The sequence below is a fragment of the Gekko japonicus genome, unplaced genomic scaffold (assembly GCF_001447785.1).
Source record: "Gekko japonicus isolate JY-2015 unplaced genomic scaffold, Gekko_japonicus_V1.1 scaffold336, whole genome shotgun sequence".
Taxonomy (NCBI): domain Eukaryota; kingdom Metazoa; phylum Chordata; class Lepidosauria; order Squamata; family Gekkonidae; genus Gekko; species Gekko japonicus.
Genome location: NW_015172014.1, coordinates 957,470 through 977,456, shown reverse-complemented (window position 1 = coordinate 977,456; position 19,987 = coordinate 957,470). Strand labels below are relative to the sequence as shown.

Below are 19,987 nucleotides of genomic sequence, written 5' to 3'. Positions count from 1 at the left end.
TGCACAGTTCTGAAACATTTAACTCCAGCACAGATCTGAAGGATTTCTCCAACACTGTGTTACAATTCCAGGCTGAAATAAAGTTCCCCGGTTCCCACTTTATCCAGCCATTAAAGGCAGCACAGGCAAGAAAGACGACTTGACTTCTCGTGGCCTTTTTAGGAGGACACAGAAGCCCAGACTGCCTGCCACTCAGATCCGACCCCCAGTCCACCAAATGTCTGCCATTCACCAAGTGTAGCGGATGCCCCCCCCCCAACCCACCCTGCCTGCCCCCCAGGGCAGGAACAGCCGCACCAATCCCGGGGACATAGCGACAGATACTCTGCAAGGCAATTCCTGCGCTCACAGGGCGATGCTGGAAGGGAAGCGGGGAGGGGAAGAGAAGAGAAGAGTCACACCTCTGGGGCGTGGAGAACTCCTGCTGGAAGATGTCCTCCAGTTTCTCCACCACTTCATCCGTGCTGATGGGAATGAGGCTGCCATACGTCTGCACGAATTCGTCCAGGATGCCTGGGAGGAAGGGCAGGAGAAGAAAGCTGAGGCCACACCCACACACCCCTCCATCGGATTACAACGAACAGGGTGGGCGGAGAGGAGAGACGCAAGCAAGAGGCCCAAAGCGGTCCAGATGCTGAAGGCCGGGACACCACCCCTGAGGTCTGCTGAACTCTCTGGAGAAAGAGGGGAAGGCAAGTGGCTCAGATATCACTAAACCCCCAACTTAAGAACATAAGAGGATCGGGCCAATGGCCCATCCAGTCCAACACTCTGTGTCACACAGTGGCCAGAAATACCAGGAGGTCCAGCAGTGGGGCCAGGACATTAGAAGCCCTCCCACTGTTGACCCCCCCCCCCAAGCACCAAGAAGACAGAGCATCACTTGCCCCAGAGCCCCTATCTATACCTTGTGGCTAATAGCCACCGATGGACCTCTGCTCCATATGCTTATCTAATTCCCTTTTGAAGCCGTCCATGCTTGTAGCCGCCACCACTTCCTGTGACAATGAATTCCATGTGTTAATCACTCTTTGGGTGAAGAAGTACTTCCTTTTATCCGTTCTAACCCGACCGCTCAGCAATTTCATGGAGTGCCCACAAGGAGTTCTTGTATGGTGAGAAAGGGAGAAAAGTACCTCTTTCTCTACCTGCTCTTTCCCATGCATAATCTTGTAACCCTCGATCATGTCACCCCTCAGTCGTCATTTCTCCAAGCTAAAGAGCCCCAAGCACCTTAACCTTTCCTCATAGGGAAAGTGTTCCAACCCTTTTATCATTCGAGTTGCCCTTTTCTGCACTTTTTCCAAAGCTATAATATCCTTTTTAAGGTGTGGTGACCAGAATTGCACACAGTATTCCAAATGAGGTAGCACCATTGATTTATATAGGGGCATTATGATATTGGCTGATCTGTTTTCAATACCCTTCCTAATAATCCCCAGCATAGCATTGATCTTCTTTTAAAACTTGAGCCTCCTTTTAAAAAATAAAATTCTCTTTCACAGCCTCCTGTGGGAGCATCTTTGCTCTTTTCTTGGATCTCCCGGCTGCTGAAGAGGACCACAGAAGCCAAGATGAGAGAGTAACCTCCTCAAACAAAACCAACAGTTTAGAACCATAGAGTTGGAAGGGACCTCCAGGGTCATCTAGTCCAACCCCCTGCACAATGCAGGAAATTCACAAAAACTCACACCCCCAGTGACCCCTGTTCCATGCCCAGAAGATGACAAAAAACCTCCAGGATCTCCCGCCAAACTGGCCTGGAGAAAAATTGCTTCCTGACCCCAACGTGGCAATCAGCATTTCCCTGGGCGTGTAAGAAATGGCCACAAGGACTAAGCACTGAGGCAACCCTTCCTGCCCTCCCTCTCATGATCGGCCTAAGTTCACAGAGTCAGCATTGCTGTCCGATGGCTATCTAGCCTGTTGGAAAACCTCCAGAGAAGTAGAGCTCACCACCTCTCAAGGAAGCCTGTTCCACTGAGGAACCGCTCAAACTGTCAAGAAGTTCTTCCTAATGTTTAGCCAAAAACTCTTCTGATCTAATTTCAACCTGTTGGTTCTGGTCCAACCTTCTGGGACAACAGGAAACAACTCAGCACCATCCTCTATTTGACAGCCCTTCAAGTACTTGAAGATGGTTATCATATCACCTCTCAGTTGTCTCCTCTCCAGGCTAAACATACCCAGCTCCTTCAACTTTTCCTCTTAGGATTTGGTCTCCAGACCCCTCACCATCTTTGTTGCCCTCCTCTGGACACGTTCCAGCTTGTCTATATCCTTCTTAAATTGTGGTGCCCAAAACTGAACACAATACTCTAGGTGAGGTCTAACCAGAGCAGACTAAAGCGATACCATCACTTCGCATGATCTGTACACTATACTTCTGCTGATACAGCCCAAAATTGCATTTGCCTTTTTAGCTACCGTATCACACTGCTGACTCATGTTCAGTGTATGGTCTACTAAGACCCCTGGATCCTTTTTGCACATACTACTGCCAAGACAAGTCTCCCTCATCCTATAATTATGCACTTGATTTTTCCTACCTAGATGCAGAATTTTACATTCATCCCCACTGAAATTCATTCTATTTGTTTTAGCCCAGTTTTCCAGCCTGTCAAGATCATACTGTATCCTGACTCTGTCTTCTATCGTATTTGCTACCCCTCCCGATTTAGTTTCATCACTTTAAATTTAATAAAATAGTACTGTTTAAGCTAGAAACCTCTGCTCTCGCATTTTATTCGAGTATTGTTCCAGCAACTGACAATTGATTTGTTTATGGTTGTTTTTATGAAAGGTTTTAATTGTATTTATATGTACTTTTATATAAGCCACCCTGAGCCTGCCTTGGCGGGGAGGGCGGGGTATAAATTGAATAAATAACTAAATATGCATTCCCTCTTTCCTTCACCCAAACAATTTATAAAGATGCTGAACAAAACAGGTCCCAGGACACATCCCTAAGGCACTCCACTTGTCATTCCTCTCCAAGAGGATGAGGAACCATTAACAAGCACTCTTTGGGTGCAATCTGTCAACCAGTTACAGATCCACCTAACAGTAATAAGATCCAAACCACATTTTACCAATTTGCCAACAAGACTATTATGTGGAACCTTATCAAAAGCCTTACTGAAATCAAGATAAACTATGTCTACAGAATTCCCCTGATCCAGCAAAGTAGTAACTTTCTCAAAAAAGAGATAAGGTTAGTCTGACATGACTTGTTCTTGAGAAGCCCATTCTGGCTCTTAGTAATTACATTTAGTCCTTTCTAAGTGCTCAAGGACTGAATGTGTGATGATTTGTTCTAAAACTTTTCCAGGTATAGATGTCAAGCTGACCGTTCGGTAGTTACCCGGATCCTCCTTTTCCCCCTTCTTGAAGATGGGGACAACATTTGTGTGCCTCCTGGCACTTCACCTGTTCTCCAAGAATTCTCAAAAATAATAGACAAAGGCTCAGAAATTATATCCACGAGTTCTTTTAGTACCCTTGGATGCAGTTCATCTGGCCCTGAAGACTTAGTTTTATTTAAAGAAACTAGGTGTTTATGTACTACACCTATGCCAATTCTAGGCTGCAACTCCCTTCCCTCATCATGTGTCCTGGTTTTGCCATGTTGAGCACCATTTCCCTGGCAAGAGAAGACCGATGAAAAGTAGGAATTGAGCAGTTCTGCCCTCTCTTCATCACCTGCTACAATTTCACTTTCCTGTCCCTGCAATGGGCCTACCATGTCCTTGCTCTTTTTCTTACTTTGAACATAAGAAAAGAACTTTTTTTTTTAGCCTAAGCTCACACTGAGCTTTAGCTTTCCTAACTCTCTCTCTCTCTACAAGCACTCGTTATTTGTTTATATATTTGTTTATATTCATCCTTGGTTCCTAAATGAGGAATCTTTTTTTATTTCTCAAGTCTTTAGAAAGCTGTTTATGGAGCCACCTTGGCTTCTTTGGGCTTCTCCCATTTTTCCTTCTCATAGGAATAGTTTCTGATTGTTCCTTTAATATTTCACTTTTAAGAAACTCCCACCCCTCATGAACTCCCTTCTCCTTAAGTCAGAGGCATCGAAATCATTTGTTACGAGGGCCGGATCTGACGTAAATGCAAAGAATAAATGGAAATAAGTCTGAAGAAGTGAACAGTGACTCACGAAAGCTCATTCCCTACCACAAATTTTGTTAGTCTTTAAGGGGCTACTAGAGCTGTGGTGGCTCAAATGGTTAAGACGCTGAACTGCAGGCTGTGGAAGGTCAGTAGTTCAGCAGTTCGAGACCCAGGGGTGCCACAAGACAGGGTGAGCTCCTGTCTCTAGTTCCAGCTCCTGCCAACCTAGCAGTTCGAAAGCAAGAAATTGCAAGTAGATAAATAGGCACCACTTCAGTGGGAAGGTAACAGCGTTCCGTGCACCTTGGTGTTTAGTCATGCCGGCCACATGACCACAGAAACGTCTTCGGACAGCGCTGGCTCTTCGGCTTTGAAACGGAGATGAGCACCGCAACCCTAGAGTCGGATTCGACTGGCTTTCGAGCAAGGGAACCTATACCTTTAAGGGGCTACTGGACTCTTACTCTTTATATTACTATTAGAAACCACAGCATTCAAAAACCAGTGGGGGAACATTTTAACTTTCCAGGACATTCAGGTGTTGACCTAAGAGTGGCAGTTCACTTACAAAGGAATTTCAAAGGGAGATTAGAAAGAGAGACTGCTGAATTGCAACTGATCATGAAGCTCAAGACAATGCATCCTCCTGGACTGAACTGAGACCTCGATTTCTTCTTTCATTTGGTGTAGTGGTTAAATGTGTGGACTCTAATCTGGGAGAACCGGGTTTGATTCCCCACTCCTCCACTCGCAGCTGCTGGATGACCTTGGGCAAGCCACAGTTCTGACAAGAGCTGTCCTTGAAAGGGCAGTTCTTGAAAGAGCTCTCTCAGTTTGTAAGCCGCTCCGAGACCCGAGTGAAGGGTGGGGTATAAAAAGCCAATCTCTTCTTCTTCTACTTCATTGCCAATGCCTGATATTGTCATTTGGCATCTGAAATCACTTCACTCTCCAAGATGTAAGGACAGATGGACTCACATTCTAGCTGTATCTGAAGAAGTGAGCAGTGACTCACGAAGGCTCATGCCCTGCTACGAAACTGGTTAGTCTTTAAGGTATTACTGGACTCTTGCTCCCTACCGCTTATAAAGAATGCAAGCTGTGCTGTTAGGTTTCTTCCTCCTCTCCCCACCCCGGCCATCTGTTAGAACTGGAAAGGGGGATCTCTCCAAGAGCCATGGGACTCCATCTCTCTCTCTCTGGCTCTTCCCCTTCCCCTCAGAAGTGTGCTTGCACACAAAAGCTTATACCTGGAATAAAATGTAGGCTGCAGTCACACGGGGCATTAGCCACGCTACAGAGACGGAAGATAGGCGGATTTTCCAGGCGCGATCACACTGCAACATCTGGGAAGCGTAGAACTCCCGTGGTGAACCCGAGGCTTCCCGCCAAAGATGCGGCTTAAAAAACTAGTACCGCCGAGGTACTAGTTTCCGGAAACCGCGGGGCAAGGGTGGGCACCTGATCGCGTTTCCAGTTCACATGTTTTTTTGTCTCTGCTCAGGAAGGGGATGTGGCTCCAGAGCAAACTGATTGATGCAGCAGCCAAATGGCTCGCTCATCACTTTAATGCCAGGAGCTCACTGGATTTTTGCTCGCAAGACGCTGCAGCTTAGATGGCGCATTGGTGGCCACCCACGGCTTGGCACGACGACGCTCCCTCCCTCCCTCGGTGCATGACTTACTTCTAAGGAGACCTGGGGGGGGGGGCTTCCAGCTGCTGCACCGCTTCTCCCGGCTGTTGCTTATCCGGAGCCTTCCCTGTCCCCCTCCCCCCCTCCCCAGACATGCATCCGTGCATGCAGAGCCCCCTCCTCTTTTTCATAACCCCCCCACTCCTGGCTCGGCCTGATCGAAAGGAACTCTCTGCACCGGGCGGCAGAGGGGGAGGTGCAGGGGGGCGTGGCAGGAGGGCGGCTTGGCTGAAGCTCCTCCTAGAGGGGACTGGACGGAGGACACAGTTTGCATTCCTCTGCAGCCCTGGAAGGGGTTAAACCCATGTGATCGGCACCTCCCCCCTAACCACGGGACCTCGACGGGACGTCTGATCGCGCAGCCGCACATCATTTTGCTCCGGGGCAAACAGCCACGCTTCCCCCCCGCATTTTTCGGCCCGTGTTACCGGAGCTGTAGTTGGTCTTCTTAAAAGTGCCAGGGGACCCCATTTCTCTCTCTCTCTCTGGCTCTTTCCCTTCCCCTCCCTCCCCGGGGGAGGGGGAGGAGCCCTCAGCCAATTGAGGGAAGGGAGGCTTGGCTTTGTTTCTCTCCTCTTTGAAGCAGGAATTAGGAGAGACTGGGCAAAAGGAGCTGTGATGCAAGAATCAGGATGCAGGAAGCAGCAGTAAGCCAGTTGCTCACCAGCCAGATAGGAGCCCTGCAGGGGTCGGATCCGGCCCATAGGCCGAATGTTTGACACCCCGGCCTTAAATATTTTTGACTACGGGATTCTATCCAGTGTAACTTTTAAGTTAAAATTTGCTTTCCTGAAGTCCAACCAGTATGTCTACGTACAATTTTCCCCTTCCCCAAGATTGTAAATTCCAAAATTACATGGTCACTATTACCCAGGGTGCCCACTACTTTCACCTTGTCAACCAGTTCTTCTCCGCAGGTAAGAATCAAGTCCAAGATAGCAGATCCCCTTGTTTCCCTCTCCACTTTCTGGAAAATGAAGCTTTCAGCAAGACAAGTCAGGAATTTATTGGACCTTTCATTTTTAGCAGGACTGGACTTCCAACAGATATCTGGGGAATTGAGGTGGTCCCATCTCTTTGAGAAGTTTGTAATCTGTTTTAGGACTGTTTCATCCAAGTCCTCTGCCTGGCTTGGTGGTCTACAGCAGACCCCCACCGTGATACCACTACTATTTCTTACTCCTTTTATTTTTACCCAGAGACTCTCAACTGGACTTCCACGCTCAGATTCACGTATTTCCTCACAAGGAGATACCTCCTTTACATATAATGTTACTCCTCCCCCCTTCCTTATTAGTCTGTCCCATTTAAATGAGTTATACCCCTCAGTCCTAATGTTCCAATTGTGAGTGTCATCCCACCAGGTTTCAGTAACGCCTATTAGGTTATAGTCCCCTTCCTGTACTGGGACTTCAAGTTCCTCCTGCTTGTTTCCCATACTCTGTGCATTAGTGTAGAGACATCAGAATCCATGTTTTATGTGCCCTGCGATTTTCGTTTCTGTACTTACCTGCGAGTTAATGTTACCTAGCATACATGCTGCTCCCCACAAAACTGTCTAGGCTACGTTCGCAGTTCCCCACGAAACTGACTCTCTGCTCCTACACACAGCTCCTCACTGTGTTTTTTGGTAATGATTTTAGATGCCCTTTCTCCCCCGTGAGAGGGCTGGGAAACAGGAGGATAGACCATGACCGGACTTTGGAGAAGCTGTACCCCCAAGACACCTCAGTTTCTCAGGTGAACGTAACACCAGCCTCCCCACCCCACCCCCGAACACCCGCCTTACTCTGCACGCAAGTGAGGTGCTCCTCCCTCAGTGGGCTGTGCTGGGCGGCCTTCTCATCCAGCTGCTCAGGGACACCCTCCATGGGCAGCTCTGCCAGCTGGCTCCCCACTTCTAGCCTGATGCCGGAGGGATCCGCTGCCCGGTCCTTGTCTCGGGGGCTGTGGAAAAGCTCCTCAGCCACGTGGCCTCCAATGCTACAGACGTTGCTGATGAGGATGGTAGCATCTGCGACTACAGGGAGGGAGCACATGTCGCCGTCAGGAGTGAGGGATGCAAAGCCGTTGGGGAGGGGGTCCAGGGAGCCTACAGGGAGAGAGGGAGGAGGGGTGTCAGGAGACTGAAGGTCTGACAACCACCAGGCCAGAGTTTGAGGTCCAGTGGCACCTTTCAGACCAATAAAGCTTAATTCTGGGTAGAAGCTTTCATGTGCAGGAAGAAGAAGAGGAGATTGGATTTATACCCCGCCCTTCACTAGCCAAAGGAGTCTCAGAGCGGCTTACAGACTCCTTTCCCTCCCCCCTTCCCACAACAGAGACCCTGTGAGGTAGGTGTTGCTCAGAGAGCTCTGACAGAAACGGCTCTTTTTCAAGAACAGCTCTTGTCAGGACGATGGCTTGCCTAAGGTCATCCAGCAGCTGCAAGTGGAGGAGTGGGGAATCGAACCCGGTTCTCCCAGATTAGAGTCCGCGCGCTTAACCACTACGCCAAACTGGCTCTTCTACCTTGAATAAAGCTTTGTTGGTGCCACTGGGCTCAAACTTTGTTCAGCTGCTTCAGACCAACACGGCGACCCGCCTGAAACCACCAGGCCAAATACTGATTTTATTTATGTGTAACATTCATTAGCTGCCTTTCTTCCTTAAAGAGCTCAAGGCAGCTTACAGTATAGATAAAATAGATTGCATAAGATTACATACGGCAAACATTTAAAACCACAGTGTAGGACGGCCTTAATCAAATGCAATCCGAAATGAAACCTCCTGAACGTCAGAAGTGAGGGGGCCAGGCATACCTTGCTGGGGTGGTTGTACCATAATCGTGGGGCTGCCACCGAAAAGGCCCTCTCTCTCGTACCCACCAAACAAGCTTTTTTGATTGACAAGACAGTCAGGAGGACCTTTCCCTGTGATCTTAGTTCCTTAGTAAAGGAAACATTTACCTAGTCTATTGGATGCCTCTCCAAACCTGCCCAGGGCAACTCACAACCCTAAAACAAAACTGACCCTGCCAAAAAAAAACCCAAGGCAGTAAGACAAGCACCCCCAATCATATTGCAACCTGTGAGCTTCAGCCCAGTGTGGCAGCCTTGCCTGTCTCCCTGTCAGCTCACAGCAGAACTACGGTTGGCTACCCCACACACACGCTCAAGGGGAAACATCTAGTTATTCCTGAAGGGGCACGCGCTGGTTAAAAACCAGACTCCTTGAACGGTATTAAGTGTTGTAGATATTATCTCACACACTGCGACATTTCAAATTTACCTCCACCTCCGTCCAGGATGTGCTCCGCCTCTCTCAGCCTCCTAGTCCGGGGGGAGGCCTGGGCTCCACCGGCAGCGTACTTGAGCAGGGCAGCTGCTTCTTCATCGACCTCCATAGCTCCGGGGTCTTTGTCAAAACTGACCCCCTGAAGCTCCACATACTGAGGATAGGGGGATGTCTCATCTATCAGGGCTCCCAGCAAGCTGAGACGGGATGCTTGGGGTGAGGTCGCAGAGGCAGGAAAGGCCCCATCCAATTCATAGTCCAGGTGGGGCTCAGAGGGGACGGGGCGGCGCTTGGCTCCCCCCGCCGGACAGTCCTCCATCCCTAGGAGGCAGTTTTTCTTGTAAAGGGGAAGGTGGTCTTCATCGGGCTGGGAGCCAGGGGAAAGGGAGAGGGACGAGCGGGCTCGCTTTGGCCCTCCTCGCCGGCGCCCTCTGGAGGCCATCTTACCCCACAGCTTCCAGTGGAAAGCTAGGGAGGAGCTCTTCGCGTACAACAACATGCGGAAGGCCCGCAGACCCCGCTGACGCCTGCGACGGAAACAGCGGCGCCTGGGGTTCCCCAGCAGCTGTGGGCGCCCTCTGGGGTTGGAGCCCGTCCCTACTTCAAATGGCCAAGCTCTGCCCCCACTCCTTGCAATCTTTCCCCTGGGAGATTTGCTCCTGGATGGGTCAGATGTGCCTCCTGCAACCCCCCAACTGGACATGCTGGGAAGATCCCATTTCCCTCCTCCTTCATCATCCTCTTCATCTTCTTCACTGTCAAAGCCCAAAGGCTGCTCCTTGCCGTACTCCTGGTGCCGACTTCCTTCAAAGCCACCACCGTGCTTGTGCTCTTGTTCGCTCCACTCCTGGGAAGACCTGCACAGCTTGCCTTGAGGCCCCATGGGGTTGCGGAGGCCGTGGGACGACCCCCAATACTTTTTGTCTTGAATGGTTTCCTTCATGGCTCCAACGTCCCTGTAAAAAGAGATAGGAAAAGAAGGATAAGTATTGCAGTTTAAACACAACCGGGGGGGGGGGGGGTTATAGAGAAGGGGTTCTCACTCCCAGAAAGCAAACGATAGACCACACCCAATTATTTCATCACTGACTGACTTATTCTGCCGATGTGTGATCGTGCACATAACTCTTTCTGATATCTTCCATCCTCATGCTCTACTTTGCTTTTCAATAGGCTGCAAAGCCCTCTCCAGCACACAATCGCCTACACCTCCTACCACACAATCGTCTACACATCATACCACAAGTAGCCAAAGGCAGCAGCATCATGCCCCTCATTTTTATAGCGAGGGGCCAGTTTGCAGAGGCCAGTTCAAGAGCAAAAATGAGAAAGATTGGGGAATGTACATAGGGAACCAGTGATGTCTTCCTCCCTCCCTGGCAGGAGGAGCCATAACAGTGACACCTCAAGAACATAAGAGCCCTGCAGGATCAGACGAGTGGTCCATCTAGTCCAGCATCCTGTCTTCTAACACAGGGGCTGACCAGTTCCTCTGGATGGCCAACAACAGGGCAGAGAGCCCGAGGCCTTCCCCTGATGCTACCTCCTGGCACTGGGGTTCAGAGGTTGACTGCCTCTGAATGTGGAGGTTCCCTTTACCCACCACGACTAATGGTCACAGATGGACCCCTCCTGGATGACTTCTGTCTCCTGACTTTTAAAGCTGTCTATGCCTGCGTCCATCACTGTGCTCTCTGGCAGCAAACCCCACACTCTGGTCACTCTTTGTGTAAAGAAGCACTTCCTTTTTTGCACGCCCTGAATCTGCCTTCACGTGCCACCAGCCTTAACGTACACGCTCTTCGCTGCCCTCCTTGCAAGGTAGGCCACGAGTATTACCACCACCACCCCACGCATTACAGGCCGGGGCCAAATGAGGGGCTCAGATCGAGCGCGCTGCCGGAGGGGCTTTCGGGGGAGCGAGGCTGGACCCGCAGAGCCACGGAGCCGGGGGATGGAAGAAGCCCCAGGAGGCCCGGCGAGGAGGGGGAGCCCCATGTGACCCCCACCTGGGGAGGGGGCGTGGCCAGGAGCATGCCGGGGGAGAGCGGAAGGGACGGCGGAGGGACCCGCCGGGGAGAGGCGGCCACGGCGGCCGAGGGGCGTGCAGCGGCGGGGGTGGGGAGGGCCCCTCCCCACCAAGCGGCGGCTCACCGTGTCCGGCAGGGAGGCCGGGGGAGGGGAGGGGCCTCTCGCTCCAGCTCCCAGCAGCGCCGCCTCCTCCGCCACCGCCTCCTCCTTCCCTCAGGAGCCGCCGCCACCGGCGCCGCCCAAAGGCGTCATCAACCGGCGACGAGAGGAGAAGGCGGGGCTATCGGTGAGCCCAGAAGGAAGGGACGCCGCGTCACGCTACCCAGCGCGTGACGTCAGGGAACGCAGGCACGGCGCGTGACGTCGCGACGCAAGGTTGGGAGGGGGTAGTGGGTGGGGGCACTGCTGCCTCGACGCGCTTACGTCACCGTGTGACGCCCGCGTGGTTCCCAGTGCTGTCCCCGTCTATAAATAAATTAGGCACCGCCCACGCCGATCATAGAGTTGGGCGGCGGAACGGCTAGCTGGGCCGCAGCCGGAGTGATGACGTCAGCATGATGGGAAATGGGGGGAAGGCCAAGGGAGCGCCTGTCCTGACTCCCGCTGCTCGCCGCCCCAGGCTTGCAAAGTGGAGGCGGGGTTGAAAAATGGAACTGGGGTTGTAGCCCTCGGGCTGTTTAAAACATTGAAGCTGATATAATTATTTGGATTTAGAGATTCAAACTCTCTTGAATTCAAGGCTTTTTAGTATTTACTTGTAGCCTGTCTTTCCCTGACTGAGACTCGATTGCAAAATATAGCCGCAAGACCATCAGGCCGTAGAAGACATTCAGTAGACAATGCAATGCATAAATGAAGCCTTACCTTAAAAACTCATTTATCTGCGTTATTTATATGCCGCCTTTCTCACGGGGACTCCAGGCGTACTGCACGTGGTGAGTCAGGACAATCAACAAAATGGGAACATACCATAAGCAATGCTGGAGGATTGTAGAAGTTGAGAAGCTACCAGAAAGAACTGAAGCGCAGCATAAATATTAGTACGACATACTGAGTGGCACAAAAATTACATAAGTAGGAGCCTACTTAGAAGAGAGGAGATTGGATCTATACCCCGCCCTTCACTACCCAAGAGAGTCTCAGAGCGGCTTACAAACTCCTTTCCCTTCCCCCTCCCCACAACAGGCACCCTCTGTGAGGTAGGTGGGGCTGAGACAGCTGACAGAAACTGCTCTTTTTTCAAGAATAGCTCTTATCAGAATTACGGCTTGCCCAAGGTCATCCAGCAGGTGCAAGTGGAGGAGTGGGGAATCAAACCCGGTCCTCCCAGATTAGAGTTCACCACTCCTAACCATTACACCAAACTGGCTCTCTTACAATGAGAACATAAGAGACACCAATTTCAGATCGGGCCAAAGGCCCATCCAGTCCAACACTCTTGTCACACAGTGGCCAAAAATACCAGATGCCATCAGGAGGTTCACCAGTGAGGCCACGACACTAGAAGCCTTCCCACTGTTCACCACCACCCCTTTTAAAGCCGTCCATGCTTGTAGCCGCCACCACTTCCTGTGGCAGTGAATTCCATGTGTTAATTACTCTTTGTGTGAAGAAGGACTTCCTTTTATCCGTTCTAACCCGACCGCTCAGCAATTTCATTGAGTACCCACAAGTTCTTGTATTGTGAGAAAGGGAGAAAGTACCTCTTTCTCTACCTGCTCTATCCCATGCATAATCTTATAAACCTCAATCATTTCACCCTTCAGTCGTCATGGCTCCAAGCTAGAGAGCCCTAAGCGCTTTAACCTTTCCTCATAGGGAAAGTGTTCCAACCCTTTTATCAATCAAGTTGCTCTTTTCTGCACTTTTCCCAATGCTATAATATCCTTTTTAAGATATGACCAGAACTGCGCACAGTATTCCAAATGAGGTAAACACAGCAGTGTAGACCTCAGTTCCTAACCATTTATCCAAGCAAGTTTGTAAAACCATTTTTGTACAATGCTATCCTATTGCCTGCTCAGAAAAGTCCAGTGTGCAAAACAGGATCCGGCTGAGACACCAGAGGCCTTTGGACCACTCTGGCTGGATTAGGTAGCCCCTCAGCTGGCTTGTCTTACATTCCTCTTGAGCGTGCGGTCCCATATTTAAACATTGAAGTTTAAATTGATGTTTGTTGCTGGTCCTACAAAAGGCTGTTAAAAGACATAATTCATGAGTCTAAAAATTATATAATATATCTAATATAACTTGGCTTCAATGTAACCACAAAAGGAAACTTCCCCCTTTAGAAGACTTTCAAGCAAGGAGAAGGGGGTGTACAATTCTAGAAACTCCCGTTGGGGTTGATTGTGTAAAAAGGACGTAAATTGACTGGTAGCTATTAGATTGTACAAACTGATTATTATTGTTGATATTGCATGTAATGAATATATACCTGTTTTAGAATATTATGAATAATACACAATGCACTTTATGATGGAACATATAGAACACTTTTAACTTAAAAATAAGGTTTTTGCAGTGTATATATTTGTTGTTTGACTCTTCTTGAAAGCTGCCAGTGAAGGGGAGCTCACCACCTCTCTAGGCAGCTGATTCCACCTCTGGACCACTCTGACCGTGAAAAAGTTTTTCCTAATATCCAGCCGATACCTTTCTGCATGTAATTTAAACCCGTTGCTTCAGGTCCTCTCCTCTGCTGCCAATTGGAACAGCTCCTGGCCCTCCTCCAAATGACAGCGTTTCAGATATTTAAAGAGAGGGATCATGTCCCCTCTCAGTCTCCTCTTCTCCAAACTAAGCATTCCCAAGGCCCTTAGCCTTTCCTTGTAGGGCTCAGTCTCCAGGCCCCTGATCCTCCTCGTCGCTCTCTTCTGCACCCTCTCGATTTTGTCCACAGCCTTTTTGAAGTGAGGCCTCCAGAACTGCACACAGGACTCCAGGTGCGGCCTGTTCAAATCAAACTTGCTTATGAGTAAGCCCATTAACAAACACTGGTTTTAACCCAGGCTAGGCCAATCTCAAAAGCTAAGCCGGGTCAGCTCTGGCTAGTATTTGGATGGGAGACCACCAAGGAATACCAGACAACGGGGCAAACCACCTCCGAGCGTTCCTTGCCTTGAAAACCCTACGAGGTCACCATGAGTCAGCTGTGACTTCAGGGCACACACCCACAGAGGAAATTCTACTTCCCTCCCCCTCCCCCTTGCAGCACAGGGGGCCGCAGCTGAAATTTCAGACTGAGAAGTGGGTCCTGCCTTTCCACAGCTAAGTGGGAACCTTTCTTCTGGCTCAAGGGGCTGCTGGCACTTGGAGTGGCAGGATCCAGCCTGGAGGACCTGCGCATGGTACCGTTGGGAGATGTCAGCTGGCAGGGGGGGGGGCTTTTAATTTTGAAAAGTACTTGGGGAGGTCCTGCATTTGAACACTGGCAGAAAATAATATTGACAGACCAAAGGTTGCCACGGTGGGTTGGGGGTGACTTTGGCGACAGTGAGTGAGAGAAGGGGCCCAACGTCTATCCTGGGAGCATCCTGAGAGAGCGAGAGAAGTGGGCAACGGAAGACCCAGGTCACCCCAAACCCTGTCTGCTCCCCCGTTCCACGGCTACCATCGGCGGTCCCTCCAGAGCTTTCCTGTTCTCCCAGAAACCGTGGCCATGCCCTGCAACGGGCAGTTGGGTCTCTGTTGAGCAATCCACCCACTGGCTGACCTTGGCTTCGTCCAAAGTTTGCTCCGCTCACCATTTCCGCCTGGATGTTGGGAGAGCGGGCGATTGATTGTGTGTTCCAGCTGACCTACGATTGGGTGGAATGGCCACGTCTTTTGCGAAGTAAGTTGCTTGAAGCGAAGAGGTGTGTGGAGAGCGTTAGAAATGTTGACCGTGCTCGAGGGTGAGGGCGGGCCTAGGATCCCAGCTGTCTTGCTCCCTTGGCAAGCATTTCTGGGACTCAAGAAGGGTGCCCAGCAGTTTAAGGTGCAGGAATCAACCAGAACACCTCGATCCCTGACAGCAGCACGTGTGAAAGGGATCTAGGTGTTCTGGTTGATCACAAGCTAAACATGAGCCTGCTGTGTGATGTGACTGCGAAGAAAGCTAATGCAACCTTGGGGTGCATTAACAGAAGCATTATTGTGTCCAGATCACAGGAGGTGGTAGTTCCGCTCTATTCTGCTATGATCAGGCCTCACCTGGAGTTCTGTGTCCAGTTTTGGGCACCATATTGTAGGAAGGGTGTTGACAAGCTTGAGCGTGTCCAGAAGAGGGCAACCAGGATGGTGAGACGGTTGGAATCCAAGCTTTATGAGGAAAGGCTGAAAGAGTTCGGTATGTTTAGCCTGGGAAAGAGAAGGCTTAGAGGGGACATGATTGCAGTCTTCAAGTATTTGAAGGGCTGTCATGTAGAAGATGGAGCGGATCTATTATCTCTTGCTCCGGATTGCAAGGCTAGATCTAATGGGTGGAAATGACAAGGGAGTCGATACCAGCTAAATATCAGGAGAAACTTCTTAACTGTCAGAGTGGTTGAGCAGTGGAATAGACTGTCTCGGGAGGTGGTGGAGGCTCCTTTGCTGGACGTTTTCAAGGGGAGGCTGGACGACCATATTTCGGGTATGTTGTAGGGCTGTCTTTCGGTTGTGCTCCTGCAGAGTGCAGGGAGTTGGACTAGATGACCTGCAAGGTCCCTTCCAACTCTAACATTCTATGATTCCTTGTCTCAATCATCAACCGAAAGGGATTCAGGGGGTCGCCGTGTCCATTTGAAGCAGCAGAACAAACTTTGAGTCCAGCGGCACCTTTAAGACCTAAGGGACAGCTTTAAGGCCGGGAATAAAACTTTGTCAGTCTTAAAGGTGTCCTTGGACTTTGTTCAACCAAAAGGCAGACTGCAACAAAAAAAACCCCAGGTGTCTTGGGAGGAGCTCGGACAGATTCTTAAGTGGAGGCTGGGCGACCACCTTTCGGGTATGTTGTAGGTATGAAGGGCTGTCTTTCGGCTCTGCTCTTGCAGAGTGCAGGGGGTTGGACTAGATGACCTGCTAGGTCTCTTCCAACTCTAACATTCTATGAATCGTGACCAGCAGGGATGGCTGCAGTCAGAAGACGCCCTTGCATGAGGGAAGGAGATGTGGTGTTGATTTCAGTGCCAGCCGGGAGGCAGGTGGGGCTGATCCCTGGGCCCCAATCTCCCCCAGGGAGATTCTCCTCCACAACCCCCTTTGAAATGAACCAGAGGTGTATTCCGGTCTTTTTCAGTGGGTCTTGCGCAGGAGACGGTCCCTGGAGGGGCCTGGGGACCGGGTTATTTAGCTGTAAACTTTTAATCACCACAGCCTCCTACTGCGAGAGCTGTGCCAAGGCTATGGAACGTGGGAAGCAGCATGTAATCCTCTGAGCATATGCAAAGGATGTTTCCCTTACTGCCCAAGCAACAGCTCATCAACAAAAGACAGCCGGGGTTAGAGGCCGCTCTAACCTAATAAGAACATCAGAAGAGCCCTGCCGGGTCAGAGCAGTGAGGGTCCATCTGGTCCAGCATCCTGTCTCACACAGGGGCCAGCCAGTTCTGGAGATCCAGCAAGAGGGCAGAGAGGCCGAGGCCTTCCCCTGATGTTGCCTCCAGCGTTCCATCTAAGCTGAGTTAGCGTGAGCTAGCTCACAGTTTCTTAGCCTCCGGCTCACACATTTTTGTCTTGGCTAAGGAAGGGATGGCTCCCGAGCAAACTAATTGATGCAGTAGCCTAATCGCTTGCTTGCAACTTTAATGCCAGTAGCTCACAAAGTAGGATTTTTGCTCACAAGACTCCACAGTTTAGAGGGAACATTGAGGTTGACTGCCTCTGAACGTGGAGGTTCCCTTTAATCACCATGGCTAGCAGCCAGCCAGACCTCTCCTCCCTGATCCCCTTTAAGAGCTCTCTGTGCCTGTGTCCATCACTCCATACAGACCACACAGCTACGTCTGTGAAGTCTTACACCACATTGCCTTTAACATCAATACCACCCAGCTGTGGTTATGCCAATTAAGAAAAATAGCTCTTAGAAAATTTAAAACCCAGCTAACAATCCTGGTCTGTCTTTTTTTTCATCCTGCTACCAAGGAAGTCAGGGAGCTTCCCCCCACCCCCTTTAGCATCACACCCAGGGCTAGATTAAAACATTCAGAGGCCCCACACTATGTCGAGTTTAAGAAGCAATTTTCTCCAGGACAATTCGGCTAGGGATCCTGGGCATGGGACAGGGGTCACTGGGGGTGTGGGGGGGAGGTATTTCCTGCATTGTGCAGGGGGTTGGACCAGATGACCCTGGAGGTCCCTTCCAACTCTGTGATTTTGTGATTCTAACAGTACCAGTAAAATGGCTAATGTAGTATTTTGAAGTCATTTTCCTGTATTTAGAGGCCCCCTCAAGTGGTTAAGACGCTGAACTGCAGGCTGTGGAAGGTCAGTAGTTCAGCAGTTCGAGACCCGGGTGCCACATGATGGAGTGAGCTCCCATCTCTAGTTCCAGCTCCTGCCAACCTAGCAGTTCGAAAGCAAGAAATTGCAAGTAGATAAACAGGTACCACTTCGGTGGGAAGGGAACAGCATTCTGTGTGCCTTGGTGTTTAGTCATGCCGGCCACATGACCATGGAAACGTCTTTGGACAGCGCTTGCTCTTCGGCTTTGAAACGGAGATGAGCACCGCAACCCTAGAGTCGGATTCGACTGGCTTTCGAGCAAGGGAACCTTTACCTTTACCTTTACCATAATCCAAGGTCCCAAACTGGAGCTCATTTATCTTGAAAATAAACTCCGTTCTGTTTACAACAGCCTTGTAAAGTAGGTCAGACTGAGAGAGGGAGTGACGTGTTTGAGATTATCCAGTGGGACTTTGTGGCCGAGAGGTGACTTGAACCTGGGACTCTCCTCTTTTCCAGCGACGGCCCCTCGGAACCTGAACCCACAGTAGCCCAGGACTACCAAGACTTCAAGTCCCTGGACGTGGCAGATGAAGGCAGAAAAGACTTTGGGAAAGGTGCCTTGAGGTTTGGGGGTTTTAACAAGCGGGGCTGGATGGACCTGTGGGACGGTTGCCCGGGGCGTCTAAACCCAGCAAGAGGCTGGAGAAAGCCAGCCTTCACTCCTGGAACTTGGTCCGTTGGGGAGGGACTGGAAGGGAGTGTAGAGGAGAAGGGTGGCTTGCACTCCCCGCAGGGTTGCTAACTCCGGGTTGGGAAATCCCTGGATATTAAGCGGGTGGAGCCCAGGGGTGGTGGGGTTTGGGGAGGGGAATAGGGTCGCTAGGTCCCCCATGGCCGCCGGCGGGGGATGAGGCCATAGGGTTGCCAGACCCAGCTAAACTTCTGGAGATTTGGGGATGGCGCCTGAGAGGGACGAGGACATTCAGTGGGGTACAACGCCACAGAGCCCACCGTCCAAAGCATCCATTACTGATCTCTGTAGTCTGGAGCAATGCTCCCTCTAAGCTGTGGAGTCTTGTGAGCAAAAATCTTACTTTGTGAGCTGCTGGCATTAAAGTTGTGAGCGAGCAATTTGGCTACTGCATAAATTAGTTTGCTCTGGAGCCCTCCTTCCTGAGCTGAGACAAAAATTTGTGAGCCAGAGGCTAAAAAACTGTGAGCTAGCTCACACTAACTCAGCTTAGAGGGAACACTGGTCTGGAGACGAGCTGCAATTCCGGGGGGGTGGTCCCCGGAACTGATCTCTGGTGTCTGGAGATTAAACAGGTGTAATTCCAGGAGACCCCTGGACCCCGCCTGGAAGTTGGAACCAGTGTTCCCTCCAAGCTAGCGTGAGCTAGCTCACAGTTTTTTAGCCTCCGGCTCACACATATTTTTGCCTTGGCTCAGGAAGGGATGGCCTCTGGAGCAGACTGACTGATGCAGCAGCCAAATCCCTCGCTCACAACTTTTAACGCCAGTAGCTCACAAAGGAGACTTTTTGCTCAGAAGACTCCACAGCTTAGAGGGAGCATGGGTCGGAACCTCTCGCAGACCCCGCAAACGCCCGAGGAGGCTTAGGGCTCGATGGCCTTCTACCGACTCCTCCCAGCTGGGGGGCTCTTCGGAGGGGTCCCTTTGCGCCCCTCCTGGATGGCTGTTTTTCTTCCTTCCTGGATCCTGGCAGCACTGAAATCCCCTCCCAGGAGTTTCCCCTCAAGAGTCTCCCCCCTACTCCTCCCTTTGTTATACAAATAGATTCCCAGTCAAAAGAGAAGTCGTCAAAATGAGGAGGAAGGTTCATAGATTTTAATTGCAACTAAAACACCTGAAAACAAACTTGGCCATCAAAAATTGACTGCTTTCCGAACACAATCAGGAAGTACATGAAATTTTATACTTGAAATCACACAGTCATGAAGATAACGTTCAAAAAGCATTATTGGTTACAAAGGACGGTGCATCATTTGAGTTGGTCAAATATGAAAAAGGTGTGCCTACATAATATCTCAAATGTTTACTTAACCTAGCCTGAATAACATTGGCCAAGGATTCTCTATACCCAAACAAAGGTGTTTTTTCCTGATACGAAGATAAAATCCCTTTTGACCCAGACACTGCCATGTTTTACCCTAAACAACTAAAAAAACCCTCCATGAACGCTATACCTCTCTTCTATACACAAAGAATGTTGTTTTCTTGTCTGGTAGCATCAGCTAGAAAGATACTCTAACCTACAAGGGAAAGGCCTACTACTTGCCAGTTTGGTGTTGTGGTGAAGTGCGCAGACTCTAATCTGGGAGAACCGGGTTTGATTCCCCACGCCTCCACTCTAGGGTTGCCAAGTGTACTTACCCTTGACGGCAGGGGAGCCTTGCCGGGCTCCGGGAGCTCTCTTAGGACATGCGCACCACCAGCACATC

At 50.4% G+C, this 19,987-nt stretch overlaps 1 protein-coding gene across 1 annotated transcript in view; it reads right to left on the bottom strand.

Moving 5' to 3' along the window:
- The window catches only part of SENP3 (SUMO1/sentrin/SMT3 specific peptidase 3), a 25,545-nt gene extending 14,184 nt beyond the window's left edge, over positions 1–11,361 (bottom strand). Inside the window, exons 1-4 of the mRNA XM_015420326.1 lie at positions 11,241–11,361; positions 9,081–10,042; positions 7,600–7,902; positions 402–513 (exon numbers count right to left, since the gene is read on the bottom strand). Coding sequence (XP_015275812.1) covers positions 402–513; positions 7,600–7,902; positions 9,081–10,029 — 1,364 coding nt within the window. The 5' untranslated portion in view covers positions 10,030–10,042; positions 11,241–11,361. The remainder of the gene's footprint in view (positions 1–401; positions 514–7,599; positions 7,903–9,080; positions 10,043–11,240) is intronic.
- Positions 11,362–19,987: the final 8,626 nt, after the last annotated feature.